This window comes from Cinclus cinclus, chromosome 4 (assembly GCF_963662255.1).
Source record: "Cinclus cinclus chromosome 4, bCinCin1.1, whole genome shotgun sequence".
Classification (NCBI taxonomy): domain Eukaryota; kingdom Metazoa; phylum Chordata; class Aves; order Passeriformes; family Cinclidae; genus Cinclus; species Cinclus cinclus.
In genome coordinates this window covers 70888200-70906666 of record NC_085049.1, presented here as the reverse complement: position 1 = coordinate 70906666, position 18467 = coordinate 70888200, and the positions used below count along the sequence as shown (strand labels likewise).

General features: G+C 39.6%; 1 protein-coding gene across 1 annotated transcript in view; it reads left to right on the top strand.

Moving 5' to 3' along the window:
* The window catches only part of KIAA1549 (KIAA1549 ortholog), a 137294-nt gene that overhangs the window by 74092 nt on the left and 44735 nt on the right, over positions 1-18467 (top strand). The window contains exons 4-8 of the mRNA XM_062491546.1: positions 1284-1461; positions 2967-3094; positions 5187-5370; positions 11758-11817; positions 14392-14537. Of these exons, the coding sequence (XP_062347530.1) occupies positions 1284-1461; positions 2967-3094; positions 5187-5370; positions 11758-11817; positions 14392-14537 (696 nt within the window). The remainder of the gene's footprint in view (positions 1-1283; positions 1462-2966; positions 3095-5186; positions 5371-11757; positions 11818-14391; positions 14538-18467) is intronic.

Genomic DNA, 18467 nt, shown 5'->3' with positions numbered 1-18467 from the left:
ATATTTTTGTGGGCTAAGAAAGAAGAAAGGCATAATGAGCAGCATAGATTATTTTTCTCATTTCCTTCTGCTGCTGTGGTAGTTTCTTCTGGGGAAGATGAGCTCTTTGAAATGCAGGCTTTTTAGAGAACAGGAAAGAGCTGCTTGCTGTCTCATCTCAACAGCAGTTGCATCATTTTACACTACAGCAGAAATACCAATAACGAATATGTGGGTCTCAATTTAAGTGGCCCTGTGGTTTTCTATAAGGCTGTTCCTGAAGCTGAAGTTATCTAACATATCCCTTCTCCAGCATGGCATTTGCAAGGTGCTAGCATCCCTTCAGAGAAGAGGTCCACATTTATCAGAAACTTTGGGTCTCTGGTTTACATTATTTATCTGTGAGGCCATCATGGTGGATATCCCAAAATACTTCTGAAGTGTGACTGCCACAGGCAAATAAAGGAAACTGGGGGAGTAAACCAAAAAGGAGGAAAAAATGGTGGTGAAACAGGTGTTCTTTATTGAGAGAGTTTCTCTGAAGGAGGGAAGACACTGCAATATGTTTAAATAAATAAAACCCTTCAGCTTGTTCTTACTTAGGGCACTGAGAAATGGTGGGTAAGAGTGTCTGCATGGCTCAAGGTTTATATTTAACTTGCAATCTCATTTATTTTAAATGGTGTCTGAGGCTCCTCAGGGTTTTTAAGACGACTCAGTCAGGACATGAATTGGAAGAGGAGATTGAAATGTGTTAACTGTGTTGAAACAAGCAGATCCCTGGAAAAAAAGTTTCCTTGAGTGTGAAACCTGTATCTTAATAACGTTGGTTGTGTGTATTTTACTCCTTTTGTGCCACATATGAATGGTATAGGACGTATTCACTATGTGATGTATGGCTGAAATGCAGAAGCTATGCAAGCAGTTCAGTAAGTAAACAGGAATTTTGTATGGGAAATGCTATGTACACCAGGGGAATGTAGGCAAGGAGGAGTGCTGATATGTGGGAATGTGATAAAGCAAAAAGCGCTGAGGTTGGAGTGTTGTGCTGAAGAGATTCCAGTAGGTGCACCTGGCACAGGAGAGTTGCCTCTGATGCACTGGAGCCGAGGCTGCAAGGCACAGCACTTGTGTTTGTGCTTCTGCTGCTTTTTGAAAAATAAAGACTGCATTTTCCCACCTCTTGATGAGGTGGCTTTGAACTGCATGAAACTGTGTAGGTCTTAAAATGCTGCCGAATTTAACTTTTGGGTTTTAAATGTTCGGGGCTTTTTTAATTTCTGATTTTCTTTTTTTTTTTGTAGGTTTATAAACTTTCCCCCAAATTTGCTTTCTTGGTGACGTCTGGTCCCTTTGTTTACACAGCAATAGCTGTCATAAATGTGCTTGTGAACAGCAGTCTTCTTCGTGGGGAGGCCCCCATGATCCTCTCACTGCATCCATCTTTCACTGTGCCAGACAACAGATTCCAGGTTCAGACAGGTGAGTTCTTCCTGACAAAGAGGGGAAAAAGTAGCTTCCTACTGATGCACATGTCTTCACTTGTGATGTAAGGTCGAGTCAAAATCCTGTGTTCTACTGTGAATCTTAATTCTTTTTTTTTAATGATGTAATTTACCTGTCCATGGCACAGAGGTGATAAATTGTAAATAGTTAATCCCATCACTTCATGCTTTTTTCAGGTTTCTTTTTTTTGGTACATTGCAAAATGGGTGTGCTCTTTCTTCTTGCTTCTAGAGTTTAGAAGAGGAAAAAAAAATCCATGAAACATTTGTTCATAAAATCACAGTGCAGCTACTTCGTAATGCTTGTGTTGATTTCAGATAAAATTTATGTTAAAAGCTGCCTTTTTGTGTTGTGATGTAGGAGAATTGGTGAGCAGGAGGATTGATTGCTCATCTATAATATGAGCAGGAGGATTGCTTATGTAGTATTCAGCTTTCCATGGCTGCTGTACTGCAGTGGTTTATGCAAGGCTTGGCTGCTAATAATCTAAAGCAAAATAGTACCCATGTAATAGATTTTGAGAGTCAGTGCTGTCATTTAAAATCTTCTTTGGGCCCTGTTTGCATGATAATACTGCTTGCCTGGTTGGTTGACTCTGTAATGAGGTAGTGACAGGGACTGAGCATACAAGCAGAGTTAATAAATGTCAACGTGGTACTTTTGTTCAGGTATGCTTCATGTGTTGTTTATGCTCTGTTAATAATTGTGTGGCAAGACATCATTTAAACTGTGCAGGTGTGATGTCTTTTCCCACTGCGTAATGTGGTTTTATAGATAGACAGTAGATGTATTTTTTGGTTTTGAACCTTGTATAACATTGTTATTAGGATCTGTAAGCTATCTGTGGCGTTTCTCTGGATAAGACTGTCTGGAAATCCACAGATATGCATGTAGTTAAGGTCTGTGTGTCTGATCATGTTCCTCTACACTCACTCTTTCTATCTTGTGCTCTTTCTTTCTTCTGAACTTAAAGATATCTCTATCTAAATTTAACAAATAGCTTAGTGTTTTGAAAGTATTAGACCAATATTAATATGCATTAATGGATCCAATATATAGTCTTTTAGACAAGCTAAATACTGTATTTCAGGCTACAAGAAAGAGATATTTGTTTTTTTTCTGAAGATTTTAATGAATTGGTTGGGTACTCAGGATTTCAGTGTGGCCAATCCAGTGGTCAGATCAGGTGAAGTTAGCCACATGTATATAGTGAAGGTCTTTTAGTATACAAGAGGAAACAGTATTTTGTCACTAGTGTCTTTCAGAGGTCTAATTACTGCTGTATTAAAGCAATATTAGTGAGTAGAGAATTAACTGCAGAAGCACAAAATGTATTCTTAATGTATTTTTATCTGGTGTTTCACTGAACGTGTCCTGAGCTTCATGAAAGAAGAAGATGATAGTCCTGTGAATTCTGTTGCTTGTTTTGTTCTCTCTCATGGGAATACTTTTCTGTAGGGATAATTGCCCTTTGCTTTCAGTGCTTCAGTTTGTACCTCGAAATGTGGATATTGGGTTCTGCACCTTTAGCCAGCGCATTGAGAGAGGGCTGACAATGGCATTCCTGGAGGTGAACAAACACCAGGAATTCTACAACTTCACTGTGCAGGTGAGAGGATGAGCATGTTTTGTGTCTGTCCCTTTCCCCCCCACCACCTTTTCTTGTCCTGTGTTTTGTCCAGACAGTGAAATCAGTTAAGTGTTTGCTGGCTGTGACTTGCAGTCCAGGTCATGTAGAACTATGAGGCTTTGTCATGAAGTCTGTTGGGTTTTTTCCTCAAGAAAATAATATGGCACCACGCTTTACAAGCTTATACAAGCTTTTTGAAAAATTGATCCAAGGTGATGATTTATATCCAAAAGCATTACTGAATATGATAGGTTTTATAATTTTTCCAATATAAACTGTTCCAGCCCTTATGGGAGTCACTCTCATCATTGTTTACTACAGAAGAGTAAGGTGTGGTTAAAAAGTTTTTGTTGGAAGAAAGCTTTCAGGTCTCACTGCCATGCTGGAGACCCTGTTGGGGAACATAGGAGTTACATGACCCTGCCATCATGTGAGCAAACATGCTAGTTGTTTCTGAGGTCTAGAAATACTTATGGTATATGATGTCTGTGACAGCTGCTGCTGGAACTTCACACATGAAAGGTATTGGACACGTGCAGAGCTCTGAATCACACAGGAGAGCTTAGAACTCTCTGGAAAGTTAGTAATTAAATTTAATGTGACCAACTCCCTCTTCTCTTTGAATTCTTAAATTTAATCTAGCTTTGTTGTAATATCAAAATCAATAAAATTTTTATTATGCTGTTTAACTGACACCATGAATACCCATCTGTGGTACCTTAAAGTAAAATCAGGAAGAAAAATGACATAAATTTTAGAGTACCTAAAGTACTGTGTAGTACATTGTCCTGGTTTAGGGTAAATTTGGGAGAAAACCTCTGAATGGGGTCCCTCTAGGAAACAGATTCAAGCAGTCCCTCCCCCAGCTGGTTTGGGGAAAATATTTCCTTGGAGAGAAGTGGGGAAAAAAAACCCCTGTTTATTTAACAGGCAGAGCACTCCCCAGCACAAAAATGAGCAATACTAAACAGCAAAACCTCTCTCTGCTCCGAAGAGATGACAAATCCAGCAGAGTCCCTTCTGTGGGTGGCAGCCCAGGTCACTCAGGCTGTTCTCAGTCCCTCCAGAGCTGGGAAGTGTCACAGCCCAGGCCAGGCCTGGTGGGACACAGCTGGGAGCTCCTGGTGCTCCTCTGGGTTTTCAGTCCAGAGCAGGTCCGAACAGTTCCAAGAAAAAGGGAACAAAACAAAGTCCAGGGAACTTCTCTGCCTCAGCCAGCCAGAAAAACTAACCAAGAGCACAGGAGAGCTCTCTCCTGCTGCCCACTGCAGACAGCACAGTCTGTGTGAAGGATGCAGGGCAGCAAGTGCAGTCTGTGATAACAAACTCTGCATCTCTTCTCTCCCCCTTCACTGCTGGAACCAGCCTTAGAGCTGCAGAACTCAATATCCAACACCAACAGAGCAGACCACTGGGGACACAAGCGCCATAAAGTCACCCCAAGACATACATATAGAAAAGTGCTCAGAGCTTTAAACACAGAGTCACTGCATAGACTGAAGACAGAACATGCAAAACAATTTCTTGGACTGTCAGCTTAGCGAACTTATTTTAAATACTTCTTAATTTTTGGAAGATGTTTATCTACGTGAATACGGTTGCTGTGTATACTGGTGCCAAAACAAAGGCTTCTAACCAGTGGTGGGTTTTGGGTGTGCATGGTGCAGGAGATTTTAACCAAGAGAATATCCATTTTCAGAACGTTTTTTTACCATAATCAATCCCTTTCTTCTGTTGCATGCAGTTTGGCGTTCATCTAAGGCTTATTTATTACTAGATTTATTTTGCTGACTGCCTTGCTAGGTGTTTTCTCCTCATCATTTTCTGAGTTGTAGCTTTCAGATCATTCTGGATTATGATTGAAAGGATAACTGTTTGAAAGAGAAATTCACATGTAACTTTGCCTCTTCTGAGACTCAGCTGGCTGAACCAATCTGGAACAGATGTTCCTCTGTCTTGATGTGAATTGCCCTCCTCTTCATATTAGAGGAAAAAGAAAAGTCTGTCAAGGAAGGGATTGAAATGGCAATGATTTGATCTTGCTGACCCCGCTTCAATACTGTCTTTTCAGATACTGAATATAACTCTGAGCAGGCCTGGGGTGGCATTTCGACAGGGCCCTGTGAGCATTGTTTTTGCCATCCGAGATAGGTACGGTTTTCTCAATGGCTCTGAAGTCAGCGAGCAGCTCAGAAACTTGTCTGTGGTGGAATTCAGCTTCTATCTGGGCTTTCCTGTGCAGCAGATTGCTGAACGTGAGTATTTGCTGTTATCCAATACTGCAAAATACTTTTGTCTAGTATCTTCCCTCTCTATAATTTTTAAATAATTTTGTGCATAAGCGATAATGGAGCTTCAAGTACCTAACTTCTCATGAGTTTTGCAGAGCAAACCTATGCCTCTTTCTGCTCTCATTTTGGTATTACAGCATCTTGCTGCTTTTATTGTTATGCTTTGCTTTTGTGCTAGGTCAGTTGTACTTAACCTGGCTTTATCAGTGCATTGGTCTTAGTCCAGATCTAAAAATAAGAAAATTGCTTAGATCAGTATTGCTGTGAAGTGCAGTCCAAAGTGTGTCTCTGTGATTATGTCTGCTGAGGCCTTTGCTAGTTCTCAGAGGGTTCACTACTTTAGTGTTGTGTCTGTTCTTAACTGTGTCTCTGACTTCTAGAAAGCCTGGGACACTGGCTACATAAGCTTTATATATTTTGTTTCCCATATAGTCTGAATTAACTTGTCTATGTTGTATGTTATGTTTTAAGGTATTACCTTTCTCACTTCTCATGTACATTTGCAAGGCAAGTCATTTTTTTCAGACCACCATCATCCTAAACATAGATGAATGGGAATTGCCTGCATAACAGAGCCTGCTTGACACTTGGCCTTGACAACTTATGTGTGGTTAGATTTTTCAGATGACTCATGAAGATAAGCAAGATCATGGGGGAATAGTACTTGCCTTTCCCTGCTGGTGGGTGTTACTGACTCAGTCCATTAATTCCCCATTTCTCCTATCTCACTGTGCTGTTTAATTTTCAGAGTTACTTCTGTGAGCTGTAGAGATGCATAACATGTGACACAGTGAGTTTTGCAATATAGGTAAACGTCTAGTGGAATATCAGGTCTAATAGTAGCTGGTGTTCATTATGCAGCTGTGTATGTCAGTGAAAATACTGTAAAGAGAGTCACTGTCACCAGAGAAGTTGCTCTCCTTAGCAGCTTTTGATCTGGGTACAATGATTGCACAGGATGCTTCCCCATTTACTGGAAGCAGTTTAAACATATTAATTTTTTGAAGCTTTTTATTTAACTTTTTTCAGCATTTTTGATCCCTCTACTCCCATAATGAATGAAAAAATGTATGGGGTTGTTCACTCGTTTCTGTTAAGCATTTCTGTTCTCATTTGGTTTCACACAGAGTGTGAGCTCTATGCAATGGTAGGTCTACTTAGTGGAGCCAGGACCAAAAGTCTTGAGAATCCATGTCCATAGATGACAAGCATTTCTTTTTATCTTGGAAGCCACAGAACATCTCATGTTGTGGCTGGATGCATCTCATCTCTTCATTGCTCACTGAATTCAAATAACATGTTGCTCTTGCCTTGATTGCTTGAAAGACACTTCTTTTTACTCTTGTGTCATCTCTTTTATGCATTTGTGCTTGAGTTTAGGTAGCTTTTAGTCTCTGGTAATATTTTTGGTGTTAGTTTTTTTTTCCACGATGTACTACATTGGCTCTTACAGCTTTTAGTTTTTTGCACATATTCTAAATTATATTTGTAGTGCATTTGCAGGTTGTCCCTTGCTGAAATTTCATCTTCTGGATTGTGCAACGGAGCTATGGTGCAATTAAGTGATAACAGAATTTCCACCAAGGCTGGTGTATCCTGAAAGAGAGGCTGGTCCTAGGGGGGAGACATTCCTGTTAAACATGCATGTACCTGGTTCTTTGTTGGAAATAGATGTCCTCTAGGGTCCCTTCCATACCAAACAATTATATGACTCTATTTTCCTTTCTTGGTGGTACTTAAGAAATTTGAAATTAATTTAATGTTCCTATCAGGAGCTGTCCCTGTGTTACCTGCGTGTGTAGAGTGCCTAGTCAGTGGGGATGATTCCAGGCCAGTGCCAGTGGAGCCCTGTGGTCACTCACATATCATTTACATAACCAAGTAAAGCACAGTGAGTGGAGAGGTCAGGATTTTTAGGAACTATGAGATCTTCCCAAAGTCTGCAGTGTAGAAAACACGAGGATTGTGGATAAGGTGTCCTAAATTATGGAATGTATTGTCAGCATTTGACTTGCTTGTTATTAGAGGAACGTGTGTTTACTATAGATTGAGCCCATTGCAGGACAGCACATTCAGGTTTCAGCTGGTCTGGTTTGTTCTCAGTAGCTCTCTGATAGGCACTATTCTGGAATATCAGCTATGGTGCTATTTGGGAAGTTGGCAAAGTAGGAACATGGTTTCTCAGATTACTAGAGCTGTGGGTCCTTGTGTCAACAAGCACAAAATTATGAATATAGTTCAGACTTGTTTATCAGTGAGACAACCACAGCCAGTTATTTTTACCTGTTCCTACAGTTTTTACCCTGCTGCTGCTGTGACTGGATTTTGAGCCTAAGGGTTTTAGATCTTCAGATCCAGAGCCAAAAATCCTGTCCAAAGGATCAGCAGCATTGGGCAGATCCTTCCTGAAACATACTCAACAGACTGTTGAGGGGCACCAGCAGCTAGATCCTCAAAGTTACTTTGGCATGGGAATGCCTAAATGCTTTTATTTTCTAGGCCCTGAACTCTGCATTCATGCTTTGCCTTGCACTACAGAGCAGCTGTAGCAGGGAAGGTGTTACAACACCTTAGACTGATATGGCTGCTTTGGTCTGTGCAAATTAATGTGCAAACCTCTGCTTTCAGTGTGACTTTTTCTAGGAATATTGGATATTTATATGCAAACAGCCTATGTATGTTAGTGTTTGTATGTAAATATGAAATGTTCTGTGCCATACTGTTCTGTGCCATTTGTGCCTCAGTTTATCAGGCGTGCTAACAGTTAATACTCTTGGTGGTGACTTTTCTTTTTAAAAGGACTCTGTGCATGATCTTGTAAGTTTTGCAGTTGCATCTGAAGAAATTATTTGTGGGTGAGCTGAGTGCCAGTGCTCAACCCCCAACTTTGGGAGTTGAAGTTGATCATACCCAAGAAAAGCTACTTATGCATCTCACCATTGTTAAGTGAGACTTTGACATCAATATCCCAAACATGAGCCTTGTTCTAAAGAACCTATTTGTGCCGTGCCACTGGTTCTCTTTGCATTGACTTTCACACACTGTCCTCTCAGGGGTTTTATTCACATAAATAACATGTCCTGTTTATGGTTTTAACTGTGTGGTTTGTCTCTGTGCAGTCCATCATTAACACCAGGAATTCTTTGTCAGTTTTTTCCCCACTCACATGGAGTCAGGACCAGGAGTGAAAGTTGTTTGACAGATTTGGACTGTTCTTTGCAGGAATTGGGCTGTGAAAATGGCCAAACCTGGAGACTTCCAGACTTTCTTCTTTCCTTAACAAGACTTCTAGGTGACTTCAGCAACGTTACTATTCAAGTGTCCAGTTTACACCTTTCCCATGCTTATTTTTCATTGTCCACCTTACAGCTCATGTTTCAGACATGACCTACATGTCAGCTGAAAGAAAACCAAGTCTAATTACAGGGTTTGGGTGCTAGTTCGTTAAGCATAACAGGAAACTATATATTTGGTATCTCTCTGTGGCTAGCTGATTCCTTGGAGGTCAGGTAAAGGCTAACTGTGGAGTAGATGGCAATATTTGCCTTCATGAACTTATCCTGAATAAAGCTCTGTGTTTTTATTGGGACTTTAAGTAGAGGGAGTTGCCTTGGGACTTGATATATTTTCAGTGCTAAGCAGCACTTTGATGCATGTCATCTGTTTTGGCTGTCTTGGAGATGTTGCAAGGCCAATAGGATAAATATAAAATTTATCCAAGGACTGCAGAAATATTTGGAATATTTTTTCTGTGTGGATTTTGGATCAGATTTTAAACAGACACCGTGTTGCTATTGCCCACACCCCAGTATTTGCATGGAATCTCATTTTTCAATTAATGCTGACTCATTTCAATGCAATACTGCATTCCCACCACGCTTTCTACTACTGTTCTTCATTAATCAGAAATAAAAACAATCATCATGGTCCCAGTTCTATCCTGCATGGTCCCACACGTCTGTAGGAGAGAGTCAGAGATCCTTAGAGCACCTGGCAGTGGCCCTGAGTGCTCTGCTTTGGAGTGCTGTCAGTAGGTCTCTGGGTGACCAGGTGACCCTTTCCCTTCTCATTCAGCATCAGATCAATGCTGTTACAAGGTATGGTGCTCCAGGGCTGCGTGTCAGAATCTTCTAATGATGCCAACATCTACTTCATTAATGCATCCAGAGTCATTAGCAGACCAGCTGCAATCTAGCTAATAATTGCATTTTGTCTATCCAGCTTCCCCCTCAGAATAACAATCTGTTTATAATTGTTAGTTAGGACATTAGAAATCTTGCAAGTACGATCTTGCTACAGTGCTCAAGACTCCAGAAGAGCTCAAGATTGGTGTGTTGGTGAGACACTTGAGTGACCTGTGGTACAAGAAATGGAACCTGGATGTGCTGACTTCTGACAATTTTCAGCATTCTTTGTCAGGTTTTAGAACCTAGCCTTAGTTGGCAGTGATCACAGCACATCTTCCTTTCCAGTGTCAAGATTTTCTGCTCAAGTTGGTTTATTTTTAAGTTGCATTAATTCCATGGAAAGTTTAAATGAATAGTCACCCAACAATTTGCATGAATTAAATAATTTTCAAGTACTAATTAGGAAAAGTGTGAAGAGCACATAGAGTATTGAAGCAAAACATGATTTTGGGTTAAAGAAGGAAAAAAACCTCAGAATTGCTAGGAGTTCAAAGCATTATGGTCACTGGAAGGTTTTTTATTTCCTTATCGTGCTCTTTCCATGCATTGGTAAACAACAGAATCAGTTTTCAGTTTAGTTTATGGTTTTTTTGTTCAGCTTCCATTTCTAAATTGAAGTAAACAATTGCATGACTAGAGTAAATAGAATTTCAATCTAAAAGCTACAAGCAGAAGAGTTGAGTATCAGGATGCCAAAAACAAATGGGTGTGTTTAAATGGACTCTGAAGTGCTTTTTGCTTGTCGGAGAATTTTGGAAAATTAGTTCATCCTGATCACTTGCCCAGAGGGCCAGTGTTTCCTGTTCAGAAAAAAGGACCATATTCTAACACCCTTCTGAATAGTAAATCACAGAGTACCAGCCAGGTGGTCATCTTGAATCTAGTGGTGCTATTATTGAAATATAGGTGGAATAACCAGATTTGCTTCTTGTTTTTGTTATTTTTCTTTTTCGATAATAGGAGCTAGTTATAGATCTGTGAAAATAAAAGGTAAAATGTAACTAATGATTCTTTTGCTTTTACCTTAACCAAAAATTTCCTAAGCTTTTTAAGGGGCAAAAGAATCAGATTTTTTGTACACTGGCAGAGAACAGCTTGTCTACAAATTCTTGCATCATTAATTTTGTAAAACTTTAGTTTTCTACTTCTCTGAAATGTGGAGTAGTGGCAAGCTGTTCCACAACTGTAGACATCTTTATTCTAAATTGATCCAGCATGGGCCAGGTAATTTAATTGCTATGTGCTGCATTCTTTCTGTCCATGAAATGGTTTAAAAATTAACCTTTGTATAATGCTTAGACGGCATCTGGATTAAATATTTTGAGAAAGTTAAGACCATTCCTTTTCCTTATTGCCATAGTGAAGCTTAAGACTTCCCTTGAGGAAACTGTTGGCCCAGCCCCCATCTTCACTTCTTTCCCAACATGCCTTTACTGCTCTCCAGTGGAAACCTTGGGAAAAATCTTATCTGTACCGAAGTCAGTAGAAATAGACTGTTTTTCTTACTGGGGAAAGGATTTCCCGCTGGAGCTGAGCTTTTTTTTTTTTCACAAAATTTAGAAATTAAGAAAGCTTGGAGCCACCAAGCCATGAGATTTGTCTAAAGCGGTGTTTCTATGTGCAGTTATTTGTGGATTTTGTAAAAAATAAATAATTATCAAGGTGTTGTGTTTTAAAAATGCTTCCCCCTGCACAAGTCTGGAACACAAATCATGTGTGTTTAATTCCCTGGTTCACATTTTTTGTTCCCTTGTAGTTTCTGTCTCAGAGAAGGTCTTATTTTCATCCTGAGACACTCATGAGCTACCTCACTGCCCTTTGAGCAAGAGTCTGATCCTGCAGCTAGCTCAGTAAGGGGCACAATGCAGACAGCGAGCTTTTAAATTCCTGGGAGCAATGACCTCGGTGCAGCAGCTTGAAGTCTTTCACGTAGTAAATCTGACTGTTTCAGTTAGCTTCTTTTTGTTGGAGACAAACTCAGCAGTGTGCGTTCGGAGCACTTCCCTTGCCATTGTGTCTGCATTGCCTCAGGAGCAGTAATGCATCTGTGTAAATAAGATGCTTGCTGACAGTATAAATTATGTAGTGGCTTCTGGTTTTGTGTCTGTTGTTCAGAATGCTGTTCTTATGGATGTTTTTTTCTTCCGTTCTGTTTTTCTTTCAGCCTTTCATTATCCTAAGCTTAATGTGTCCCAGTTGATGAAGTCTTCCTGGGTGAGAACAGGTATGTACAGTCTCTGTGAGTAAGTAAAAGTGCAGTTAGTTTTGTTAGTGGGATAACCAGCCTGCATAAATATCGATAGCTTAGGGGTGCTGCATTTTTATGAGGTAATAATATGTCTGGGCTGAATAAATTCTAAAAGCAAAGGCCCAGTGACCTGGAATATCTGGGAAATATAAATCCATGGTCTAGAATTAACTACTGAAATTCCTTGGTAATGCACACAAAGCACTTTTTGTCTATAAGGCAGTTCATTCTTAGCGAAACAACTCTAACTGTCAGGCATAAAGTGTCTACTCTGCATGTTGTCAATATGCCACGTTGATTTTTAGGTGTCTATTCCAAGTGAAAAATCAAAGTTTTATTTGTGTGACGCTTTCTACCAAAACATGCCCAGAATAAAACAGTGAAAATAGCTGAGTTCCGAGTACATTAAAGAGTTTTGTCGCATTTCATTGATCTCCTCTGATTCATTCACAGAAGATCCCTCCCACCAAAGTCTTCTGAATGTTTTATTCTGTAATTTACGGATGTGGTTGAGCTGTCATGTTTAGGTGTTCAAAGGCTGTTGAGGTTGCCTGCCTGCTGTAGCTCTTACCTGCTGCTTTTAAGCCTGGTGAGGAGGTTTTGCCTACCAAACTTGTTCTTAGGATGCAGGTGTCCCACTGGATACACTCTTGTCTTCCTACAGCCTTTATCACCTAAAGTTCCCCTGTTGTATAGACTTGCTCTTTTTTCCAGGTTTCCCTGTCTTTTCCCACCAGTCACCACTTTACTCTTTAAGCAGGAAACTAAATTGCACCTAAATTTTTGAAGCCCATATGGGTTTGTTTCAGAGAAGAAAGATTTAGAATTTCAGATAATTCTCACTAATGTGGGAGAAACTGCTATGTGTGTCTCATAGTCAGTGGCATCTTTCCTTAGAGATTTATATTTGCTTTTTTGGCTATACCTGCTCCCTCTTTTGCTCAGCCTTAGTTTTGTCCATTGCTGCTGAAAATTCCCCTTAAATTCCCTTAGCTCCTGCAGTGGAAAAAGGGTTCTTCCAGCTCTGAAATTACATTCCCATGGGTTTTGATAAACTTCCTGCCTGTAAGATTTTGAAGGCCAATTGCTGCAATTTTTTTTTTTCTTAGCTGTAGTGGAATTATTTGTAGTCTCAGTTCTTACAGGATTCTGGGAAGAGCTCGTAGGCTTTGGCTGGATCAGTGCTTTCAGTCAGTGTTTTGTATTGTAAGTGTAATGAATCATGACATGGGAAAACGATAGAGTCTATGCATGTTAAGATTTTTAATATCAAATTACCCAGATATATGTGCATGTATCCCAGTAGTCATAAAAAGCTGGGTTATGCAGTGTTCCCCCTCTGTTGTACAATACAGTTCATGCTATTAAACATAATTTATTGATACTGAAATTCAATACACAGGCAAGAACAGTTTCCTGCTTGGTGTATGTAATAGCCTTAGGTCACTGTCTATTTTGCTATTTAATTTTGAGATACTTAGTCTGTGATTGAATTTAGAAGACAGATACTGTTGATTTCAGTGAGAAATCATGAAAATATTTCCTTTTTCTGACATCTGCAGTGAAAAGCTTCAAATTGAAAAAGTGACTTAAATATATTTGGTTTAAAAAATTAAAAAGTTAAAACTATATTTTTTTTTATCTAATTGGTGTCTTTTTATTAAGCACCACACTTAAATGTGGAAACACAGAAAAAATGACTTCTATAAAAGACAAACTTTTTTAGTGGAGGAGAATTAAAACTAAATTTATTTGATGCAGTCAGCAGTGAGTTGCTTTGCTGTCCTGGAGGATTGTTCAGTTGGATCATTTGAATGACTGTTGCTCCATTCACTCCACATTTCTCCAACTGGATGCCTTCTTGCTAGTAGAAGTCCACCCTTTTTTCCTTTTCCTTCAGGGATTCTTCTCAGCATTATCTGCCCCAGTGACCCAGGGTACCTGGTTGCCAAGTGAGCAGGGCTGCAGACCATTTTTTTTTGTGCTGTGATTGGCATACTTGTTAATCTTATCAGGGGAAGTTCACTTGAATGCACAGCTTCATTCAGGTGCTGCTCTTCTACTTTTTCTCTGTGACTCTGAACCCTTGCCCTCCCCAGCTCTGTATCACTTGTGAACACAACACTTTCGATGGCAATTAGTTGAAGCAGACAATTTAGACTAAATTTTCTCCTTTGTGTCTTTAAAAAATTAGTTGAATACTCATGATTTTATGCATTTTTAGATTTGAAATAGTTTCCTTATTATCCTGGGTCTGTCTAGCACGGTTAAGGTTCCAAAACTATCTTTTGCCTGGTTTTTTTGTTTGGTTTTTTTTTTTTTCCCCCCCAAATTACTTATTTTCACTTTTTCCCCCCAAAAATGCTTGCCTTTTCCAACATATAACCTCCAACTGAACAGGTCAGAATTGCCATTTAAATACAGGTGCTCTCAAATTGTCCCTGAGCTGTCGCAGGGCGACTCAAAGCTTGTAATTGAAGCTGCGGGGAAGAAACTGGGAAGTTTTACTAATGAATTGAGTTTTCTTGGGCTGCTTTCTGTGCAATGCAGTTCTCCTGGGTGTCGTGGACCAGCGGATTCAGGAGGAAGTGTTCCGGGCTGAGATGGAGAGGAAACTCGCTCACCTGTTCAACGAGGCTTTGGTCAGAGGGCGCGTTTGGAGACGGGCCAGTTTTGCAGGCAGCAACATTGTGCAGGTATTAAGAGCTCAAAATCCAAGGATGAAGAAGTAAAGGATAATAAATTACTTAATAAGTTGACGTTAGTGTTAAAGTGTTCAGGTTTTGAGTTGAGAAATATAACTCAGAAGGATCACCTTTAGCTAGTAGGTGATGCTTTAGGTGTTTTGCACCTAAAATACGGTTCTTATTTTAAGCACCACATATGTATTTTAATCTAAACATAACAAATGCATATAACTGATGAAGTGCCTACTAAAAATTTCTGATGGCTTCTTAGAAACAACATTGAAATTATTTTACCAACAACTTATTTTTAAAAATCTTCTACTTGTTTGACTTACATGAGGTGCCTAATAGAAAGAGACAGAACGATCATCTGAAAAAAAATTTAATCTCCTGGGACAGCTACTTCACAGATCTCTGTGATGTTTTGGTAGTGGTGTAGAAATACAAAGTAAAATCACGTGTGGCTTGATGCAGCAGTAGAGTAGTACATTCTACCCCTTTTTATTTGTCACAGTACTCCGGTCACAGGGTTGGATTTCAGGTGAAAATGATTTATCATGCCTAATTTTGCACACATAGCAACTTCTGTTATCTGGATTCCACTGCTGCTTTAGCATTTTAGAGTCACAGGTGGATTTATTCACATAGAGTCCAAGAAGACTTGGATATTTAATTTAAAGTTTTAAATTCCAGTGTGTTCTTTCTAGTCAGTTCAACAATCTGAAAGTCAAAGTACTTTTTAAATGGCTCATCTTCTTAAAAATTACCTTTTCCAGCTAATTCATTGACAGTTGGTTTACCTCCCAGATGCCCTTTTTGCATTTCAGACCTATTGTCTTTATTTAATTTAATCCTACAGTTTTTGCTACCACTTAAATTTCCGGATGTTGGGATATTCTTACTTCTGCTTTCCTGTCTCAGAAACATCTGTTTCAGTAATAGAGATTTTATTTTATTTTTCTTCCATACAGCTTTGAATTGCTGCAAATAGGTGTTTGCTTCAGACCTCCTATTCCCAACACCTTTTATTGCACTTTGTTCGTTATGTCTTAAATTTAACAAATATTCCTTACGTTGCTAGCGAAGGTACCACAGCCTATAAAATGTGTATGTTTAGATTACAGTTTTATGACTTTGCACAATAAAGCTCAGGTAATTTATTTTTGATGCACAAAATTACTGGCACATCCTTTTTAGATAAGGAATAGTATTCTGAAAAGTGAAAATACAGCATTTTTCTTTTGACTTTTTATTACGTACTGGGACATAAGATGACGTCTGCAGCTCATGTTCCAGACAGCAGTGCTGCTCATTTATGGCACTTAATTAGTGCAAAGAGCCTGCCAACTGCTGTCTTTGGGCAGAGGAGGATTCTGTTCCTTGCAGTTAGCACTTCTTACCATCACAGGGCTTCTCCAGGTGCTCCCAGCCCACACTTTCAAGTAGGGTTAGAGCTGTAATGAAGGAGATATGGGAGAAAGGAGGCTGAAGAGATGCCTTGCAGCAAGGTGTGTGTGCTGGGTGTCCTGCATTCCTGGATGAGAGCAGCAGGTACCTGCAGGTGCCACAGCACCTTGGTAGCTTCCTTGGCATGATGTTCAGTTTCTTTCAAGGGTGTTCCCCTCTTAGCTGAGGGTCTTGTCCATAGACATCTGCTATAAACCTTTTACTGCTGTCAGTTCTGTTCCTCATAGCCAGGTTTATAAGCTCTGAAGTCTTTGGGTGAGCTGATAATGTTTCTTGTGCTTTATATTCAGATTTTCCCATATGTATTTCTTGCACACGAATCAGTGACTGCTATCATAGTATAGCACAATGAAGTGAAAATAAGAGCAAAATCTGCCAGCACCAAAAGTGTTGCATAGTTTTATTAACAGAGCATTTATATATACCCATTAAAGACTAGACTCACATTTCACTTGCGTTGTGACCCTATAGACCAGAGCTTTTCCTGAGGTGAAATATATTTATAGTATATTACAATGTGACATTTCTAAGCTCTGTGGAAAATCAGGACTGCAGGTCAAGAGGTGAAGCAATTATTTGTGAATGTTACTGCAGGCATATTAGTTTTCTTTCACATGCTCAGGAAATGGAAGTGATACCTTGTGAAGTTTAGATTTCATTTCTAAAGGCATGTGTTAGTATACCTAAGAATGTTAAAAATTATGCTTTAAACCTAGACACTCAGAAGAAGAGCTTTGGAGGGTACCCAGTAGCAGGCCTTCCCCCCGTTTGACTCTCTGTGCTGTTAACAGGTGGGACTCCACGATAAAAAGAGAAAAAAGCCTGGAACCATGATGTACAAAAACCCCTCTGAAGCCTCACACCTGGTTGTTACACCTCTGATAGTTCCACTGATTTTTGTGTGGCGTTGTATTAATGTTTCATAGAGTCATACATATTTTCAATATGCATTTTCTGTTTGAAGTCACACGCTCACTGTGGATTGCATTGTATCTGCAGAGACCTGTGCTATATTTTGTCAGTAGTTTACTGTAATAATTCTCATTGCATTTTTTAGGAATTAAATGGCTTAATTGTAGTTTAAAAATACAGATTATAAATAGATATAGCAGATAATAAAAGAAAAGAAATTTTCCTTCACTTCAACATGCTTGGTCCTTTGAACCTAATAGCAAGTGAAAAGGTGATCTTAGTAAATTAAACAAAGAGGAATGTTCTGATTTAAAGAACATGTTAGGTAGCATTTTAGTCGCAATGTGTGTGAGGAGTAGCAGTTTGTGAGAGAATGTAATGACTGAATTGAGCTTTTCATTAAGGCAAGAATTCCTTCTCTTGTTTTTCTGCTGACGGCTTTGTGTCTCTGCTGTCTGAGGAAAGCCTGTCTTGCTGTGAGTTTTTAGGTTTATAAATAAAGCCTTTGGGCACTGCTGCTGCTTCACCTTTTCCTGGGAGGTTTTTGGCCCCTCCAGCAGCCATCCCAGTCAGCAACTGGCCCCTCTTGTCATGTTGTTTACAGTCTGTTTGTACCTCTGTGTGCTAACAGTGGTGCAGCAGATACTAAAATCCTACTTTTAGTAAGACAGAAAGAGGATCTTTATCGTTTATTTTTTTTCTCCAGTGTGATGAGGGAAGGAGAGAAAGGTAAATAATCCTCATGCATGAGCACTGGAGATTGTGTGTACATATCTGCTTGTTTGTAAGTAGCAGCCATGCCTTGGAGACCCTGCAACAGTTCACCCAGGGCTTCCTTGCTCTTTTGGGGATCGCTGACCAGGACATCCCACTGGCTGGCTGGGACTCTGAGAATGCCTTGGAAGCTTCCCCACCACTTGTATTTCTGTGCTTGAAATTGTGAACTAGATTTTGTTACCAAGGCAACTCTGTTCACTGACCTATGATATTCACTTGAAACACTTTTTAAATTAAATTTACTGACACCTGAACACAGTTAAGCCTTTCCTCTGTGGAGGTTAAATGCACATCTAGTATCAACGAAGATGGTATCATTTGTGTACACAGAAGTTGAATTAGTCTTTTCTTCTTTCATTTTCTTTTTCCTCCCTGCCTTCTGCCTCCTGCGTTTAAAATTCTTCAATCTCCTCCCTCCCTATGTCATCCCTCACTGCCAAAGCATAAATGTAAAATGCTTAAATGCTTCCTTACGTGTGGGCTGCTTTGTTGGATGCCTGGCAAATAGTATTTGTCTCTGCTTGCATTCTTAGCATTCTCAAGGATAGAGACTAAACCAGTCTGAAGCTGCACAGAGAGTGTAATTTGGAGCCATGTGTCACAAAACTTAGAATACAGAAACTCTGCAAAAAACAGGCACAGTGACTGTGTACCTCAGTTCCTTGACCAGATTTACAACAGTTCAGACCAAATGTGCCATTTCCTGTGTTTCAGCAAGCTCGGAGGCTAGTTACAAATATCAACAAGTAAAAATTTTGTGAATCAGTGTGACAGACATGAAAA